The following is a 7,169-nucleotide window of genomic DNA, read 5'->3' on the forward strand; positions in this document are numbered from 1 at the left end:
ATATATATATATATATATATATATATATATAATATATAAAGATGTATTATTACCGTTATTAATGGTATTAAGAAGGTAATAATAGATGGCACGATATAAGGCAAATTTAGATTCAGTATGGTATACTTACTGATGTATTCAACGCAAAGGTAAGCCGATTTCTAATCTGAATCTATCTATCTATCTATCTATCTATCTATGTCTTTCTCTATATATATGTATATGTGTGTGTGTGTGTGTATTTCCCCTCACCATCGCTTGACAACCGATGTTGGCGTCTTTACGTCCTTGTAACCTACTGGTTCGGCAAAAGAGACCGATAGAATAAGTACTAGGCTTACAAAGAATAAGTCCTGGAGGTCGATTTTTTCGACTAAAGGCTACTCGAGCATGGCCGCAGTCAAATAACTGAAACAAGTAAAAAGCATATGAAAAGCATGGTTGAGGGGTTAACAATTTTTTTTTTTTTTTTTGCAATCATGAGGACTATGTTCGGGTTCGGTTCCCATATACCACTAGCTTGGTAAATGCATTTTGCTATACACTCCAGTCAACCAAAGCCGTTTGAGTGGAACTGAGTGGAAAATGAAATTGTAGATGAATTTTGCCTGTCATTCATTGATCCAGCCTCGTCACAGGTTATATCACTCTGAGTTAAACCAAGAATTATGGTAAAGATAAAGGTGACTGTGTGATACTCAATTACTTGTTAATTTAAGGCATAGACAATTCACCAAGCATCGAATAGCTTATACAATATTATAAAGAGAAAAATGTGTTAAGAATTGAAAGCGTAATTCAATATGGACTGAATATAATATAATAATGAAAATTCAGAGATATGCTGTACAACTGGTGTTGGGATATGCTACACTACAAACATAGATAGACTGCAATAGTTAACCTATTTGAGATTGAATTTAAAACTATGGCCGCCCTTAGCAGTTGCGGATAACTTGGCATCAGTATGTACTATGGAATCGCTAATTGCTTTAATTAACCAAACACCATCACAGCCTACCATTTTTGATTCTCGCAATCCAACAGTGAGGATGAGAGAGCTGTATCCACACTGCTAGAATTTTATAAAGAGCGATGTCTTCAAATATGTTCTTAAATTGCTGGTGAATTGTCGTGAATTTGATGAAGGAAGTTTCGTGATGAAGCTGGACATAAGTACACGAAAAAACAACATTCAGTTGTTGGATATCTGGAGGAATCGTTTCAAAATCAAAATTTTAAAGGTTAAGAAACTATAAATAAAAAAGCAAGCAATTTGAAACAGTGGTTCCAATTAAATTTAATTTTAATCAATATGGTGTTTCTAATTTCGACTAAATTTAGTTATCCATTACTATGGAAACTAATAATTCATCGAGTCATTAACGTCTAAATTTTAGTGGATCAGAAAAGAAAAGTTTAAGACCAATAAATTCTTTAGGAATTTATATATACATATATTACGTCGGAATTAATGAGGTGTAGAGTTGTTGATTCGAACAAAGAAATCACTGGTTCACTACACATTTGGCAGAAAGACAACAAATCGTATATTCAAATCCATGGAGAACAAATAACTTACAGAGCAAACTTCTTTGGAAGCACCAGTTTTTCAGTTCTGTTGCCGATATCAGCGATAAGCACACACACACACACACACATGTCAACGCATGAAATTCTCAGACCTTCAGTCATTCTGTTGATTCACGTAAATATTAATAAAAATATACATGTACACATATTTTGATTCCTGTTTGCACCAACATACGTGTATATATATATATATATATATATATATATATATGGCGGGCTTCCTTCAGCTCCCGTCCACCAAATCTACACGCAAAGCTTTGGTCGGCCTGAGGCTATGGTAGAAGATACTTGTCGAAGGTGCCACGCAGTGGAACTGAACCCGGAGCCATGTGCTTGGAAAGCAATCTTATTGCCACAATTGCACCTATGTATATATATATGTGTGTGTGTGTGTGTATAAATAAATATATGTTAAGACTAGAGATTTGGAATTATTCACTATTTCATTATCTGCAAATAGTAGTTACAAATTTGGACATGCAGTAGAAAATATTTTAAGATTTATCCTATCTTCAGAGCATCAACTAATACAAAATTTACACTTGGCTGACGCATTTATTTATATTTTTAGTAATCATGTGTCCTTTAGATAGTTAGAAGAGAGGAAACATGTAATATTGAAAAAAATGAGGGAGGACGTGTGATAGAATGAAGTAATAATTTCACACATTTACACGGTCACGCATATTCCTAACCCTAACCCTAACCCTACACACTCACACACACGTATACATACATACACACAGATGATTTTCAACAGGACACAGCTTGGTCATTAACCCTATCTACACTTTGGCAAAAAAAAACGATAGAATAATACTAGGCTTACACAGAATAAGTCCTGGGGTCGATTTGTTCCGCTAAGGGCAGCACTCCAGCATGGCTACAGTCAAATGACTGAAACAAATAAAAGAATTTAAAAAATACACGATAAAAATACGTCTTACCTTGATCTCCTTTGGCTTTTTGAGCAGCCAAACCCAGATCTTGGCACAAAGGTAGGGTGATCCTTCGACATTTGTTAGGACTAGTGTCTGGTGCAAGTAGATCATTCCCTCTGACCATTGGTACATCGTAGGTACTAGAGCGAAATACTGGCGTTACATCGAGCGTTCGAACACGTGTAGGAGTCAAACTCACTGAACGGAATCTATTTTTCTTTTCATCAGCAGACGATTTTTTAATGGTGTAATCATTTGCTTCCAGTGTTTTAGTTTTGTCATTCCCCTGTATATCAACCTTACTCTCTGAGGTTAAGCTGTTAGATGAACTACTGTAGCAGACTGCATCCTGCCGTTGTATCTTATTGTGGCTGTCACTTCTTTTCTCGGTAAGTTTCTCGTTCTTTTTCTCATCGCACACTATGTCTCCTTTACGAATTGGCTTACGTTTAACATTATTCTCTTGTTGTTTTCTACTGCTAACGGACGAAGCTGAAAGAGTGCGGGATCGTGCCGAGCGTCGATATGGCTCTTCGGGAGGGTTTACAATAATTTCAGGAATTTCTCGATCAAATTCAGATCGATTGCGAAGTACAGACCGACGGCGAAATTTGCGATCGAGTCTTTTTTTCCTTCGCATTTTCCTTTCCGTTTCGAATTGTTCTGTGTCCCCTGACGCTTCTTCGTCTCTATATTCACAGGTGTATCCAGTTGGCAAACTCCGAGCACGATAGGATCTACGATTAACCGGGTTCTGGGCAATGGTCGGGTGACCTTCTGTTTCAACAGCTGAACGGAAAACATCAGACGACACATCCGTCAGAGTATCCTTAAAAACAAAGGTAAGAAAAACTCATCATCATCATCATCATCATCATCAATAACAACCAAACAATAACAAAATTTATTAACTAGTCACATGTATACATTGCCAATGTGCTGCTAGTCGCTCTTCAAAATGTTTACAATTTAATACAACCGTTGGTTATTTTTTTTACCCGTAGCTCATCCCCGACCTATGGGTATATTTACAGTAGGTATTCTTAGTCCATACTCAGTAACAAACGGAAAGAGGTTTGACATTTCTTCTAAAATAATGACTTATTCAACGGCTAAATATCGTTGCTCCGCATCAAATGTGACATTAATATCACGTATACATCTTAGTATACATCTTAGTATACATCTTAGTATACATCTTAGATCGGAGGCACTGTACTTAATGCAGTGAACTTGGGATCGTTTTTAATCGAATAAAATTATAATTTCAATGAGAATAAAATTCATTTACCCAAATGAAAGTTACATGGGAGAGAATTTGCTATCTCTATACTATGAAAACAAATCTGAACATGTTCCAATCATATTAGATTTCCTCAGCAGAATATATCATAATCATTGCACATCTTGAGATTAATTTTCATTAACACTCATTAATATTCTTCTAATTATAGTAATAATTCCATAGGAATAATAAAAAAAAGTATGTTCGTCTCACCACATAAGTTAGTCTGCTCTTAACTATAGGGTTTTCACGCAGAAGGTGCCATTTGAAAATTTTCCAAAGTCACTAAATAAAACTAATTATCAACATACATCTGATATTTGTGAAGAAGAGATGTTACACTGAGTACGTGTGTGTAAATATATGTAATTATTTACGTTTTTAAGCCCTATGGTCAAAGATATTTAAGCCATGGCTATCTCACCTGTTATATATATGGTATTTAATTGTTTGTTCTGGATTGCACTGTAGGGCTTCAGTGTTCAAAGTATAAGAGAGACATCACACCTGACAAATGTCTATGTTCCCTTGTGTGTATACGCAGACAAATTAGTGTTCTTTGCTTATATCCATTTTTTTAAATACAGTTATAAGCCATCTATTAAGGCGAAAGCCGAAAAATTACGCTTTTGCTATCTTATGGAAAAATATCTTAAACTTTTTTTATGCCTAGCCTCATCTAGATAATATTTTATATATCTTTTTCCGTTTTTTTTTATGGAAAATATATTTGAGAATGAATATTATGGCTTAATAAAATTACATCAAAATTAAAGAAGACATGGATTTGTGGTTAAGAAGCTCACTTTCCGACCATGTAGCTTCGGGTTCAGTTCCACCGCACGGCAACTTGAGCAAGAGTCTACCATGGCTACGGGCCGACTAAGGTCTTGAGAGAGTGCCTGATGTCTTCCAGGTTAACAAGGACAAAAGAAACCTGTCCATATGCTTGTAATTACTAAAAATTTCCGATCTGAGATGAAACGGTGAAGGGAAAATCATGGAACTAAAAGGAATATGCGATCTTCCAGCTATGCATAAGTTACATTTCTTAAATGCATTAGCATAGGCGTTGGATTATTTCCCTACCATACTCCACTTGATAGTATGTGGTACTTGATAGTATGTGGTACTCAACGATTCTCCACATTATAGTATCTGGTCTTCACATCACCAGCAGATCATGGTTACACCAATGTTTCAAATTTTAGAGCTCGCTCTCTTCATCTGCATTGATTTGAGCATATACCAATTGTATTGCATAATGTGTAGCATGCATATTAGCGCAAATATGAAACATGTAAGCAATTTGTTATGCAGTTCTATATTTAAGAGATGAGGAATTATGTACATTATTTACCTTATTTACATTCGACAGATATTTGTCCGCATCTTGTTTGTTGTACATCAGCTAAATAACGAAATCAAAGAGAGGTTATCTTCATTACTTAGAAAAATAACCAGAGATGATGATAGAAAGAGAATCCATCAAGATCTGGAGAAGTCGTACATGAAAGAATTTGAAACGGTGAAGTCACGCAGATTAAGAAGATTATGAAACTCAAAGGTCAGAGAATGAAGACTGAAATCCGTCACCCACCTGTGAAAGCAGTAATTAATGTAAGTAGCCGACACCTAGAAAGCTCTGAAGAAGCAGTACTGAACAAAGGTCTCAACTTTGCGACAACCATCAAGCGTATTCCATAATAGCCCCTATTGAAGAGGTAGCCGTAAAGATACCAAAAGCTCAGAGAGATAAACTAAGGTGGAAAATGAGACGGATACTAGAAAAAGCAAAACCTCCTAAACCAAACATCACTAAGGAAGAAATGTTCGCTATCAAAAGACTACAGAGTGACAATTCCATCATAATACTTCCAGCGAACAAGGGAAATGCTACAGTGGTGATGAACAAGTCTGACTACTCTGAAAAGTTGACAAGTCTTATAAGTGATGGTAGTTAGAGCAAAGTAAAGAAAGACTCTACTTTGAAAACAGAGGAAGTTGTTACAAATCTTTGCCAAGAACAAGGATCACTTTACACCAATGAAGTACAGACAACTGACTCAACACTACAGCAAACTACCACACATGTACGGTCTTCCTAAGATTCACAAAGATGGTATTCCATTAAGACCTATAGTAAGCTATAGAGGTTCAGCTTGTCATCCACTGAGCCGCTTCCTTGTGGATATAATCAGTCCATTAGCAGGAAAGTCAACATCGTACGTGAAGAATTCCACCCACTTCACAGAACTGATCAAGGATAACTCCATTGAATCCATCCAGATGGTGAGTCTAGATCTGATAAGTCTGTTCACCAAAGTCCCAACTGGTGAAGCACTCTCGGTGATTCAAGAAAAACTAGTGACAGACACCCATCTAAAAGAACGCACTAGTATACCAATAAGAAACTTGATGGAAATGTTGACCTTCTGTGTAGAAACTACCTACTTCTGTATGGACACTGATATATATATCGACAAGAGGAAGTTTTAGCTATGGGTTCGCCATTATCACCGGTAATACATAGAATACTTTGAGAATTTGGCTTTAGAATCAACACCACTAAAACCAGCACCATGATACCTTTGTACTCTGACCCCACCAAGAAGATGTCCAAGTGCTGTTAGATCATGTGAACTCAACAAAGCCATCCATACAGTTCACAATGGAAAAGGAAAAAGACAATCAGCTGGCATTCTTGGACGTATTAATAACACGCACCAAGTATGGATTCAGGACATCCGTATACCGCAAGCTGACCTTTACAGGACGATACCTCAAGTTCAATTCAAACCATCCATACAATGTAAAAGGGGGATTGCTCAGTGCCTAAAACATCGCGCAAAGAATATAAGTAACGATCGTGATACACACCACGAAGAAATGATCAAGCGCAATAACGATCTGTTAAGCAACAACTACCTCCAAAGTATACTATCCACTCCAATCATGAAGAAGAGAGAGGATGAGGCCAATAAACTGTCCACAGTCTGTCTACCCTATGAGAACAGAGGGGACCACTGGAAAATATGAAAACTAAAAGAAGCAGCACATTAGCTAGGACACAACAACCTCCTAAGCAGACCGAGTGCAGATATGAATAGCATATGGGAACCGGTATTAAGGAAGGATAGGAAAATATAAAATTTATAAGCCCTAAAATTCACTCCATAATTTCCCACGGGCATATGGCGTAGTGGTTAAGAGCGCGGGCTACTAACCCCAAGATTCCGAGTGACCTGAACACTAACAACAATAATAACAATAATAACATCGAAAAATACCTTCGGAATGAGAACCCAGGTTCGAAATTTCCCCAAGGCACCTGAAGAAGGCTGGAGGGC

At 36.8% G+C, this 7,169-nt stretch overlaps 1 protein-coding gene across 1 annotated transcript in view; it reads right to left on the bottom strand.

Moving 5' to 3' along the window:
- The window catches only part of LOC106871929 (regulating synaptic membrane exocytosis protein 1), a 204,169-nt gene that overhangs the window by 119,518 nt on the left and 77,482 nt on the right, over nt 1-7,169 (bottom strand). Inside the window, exons 5-6 of the mRNA XM_052969449.1 lie at nt 5,180-5,230; nt 2,541-3,363 (exon numbers count right to left, since the gene is read on the bottom strand). Coding sequence (XP_052825409.1) covers nt 2,541-3,363; nt 5,180-5,230 — 874 coding nt within the window. The remainder of the gene's footprint in view (nt 1-2,540; nt 3,364-5,179; nt 5,231-7,169) is intronic.

The sequence above is a fragment of the Octopus bimaculoides genome, chromosome 7, assembly GCF_001194135.2.
Source record: "Octopus bimaculoides isolate UCB-OBI-ISO-001 chromosome 7, ASM119413v2, whole genome shotgun sequence".
Lineage (NCBI taxonomy): Eukaryota > Metazoa > Mollusca > Cephalopoda > Octopoda > Octopodidae > Octopus > Octopus bimaculoides.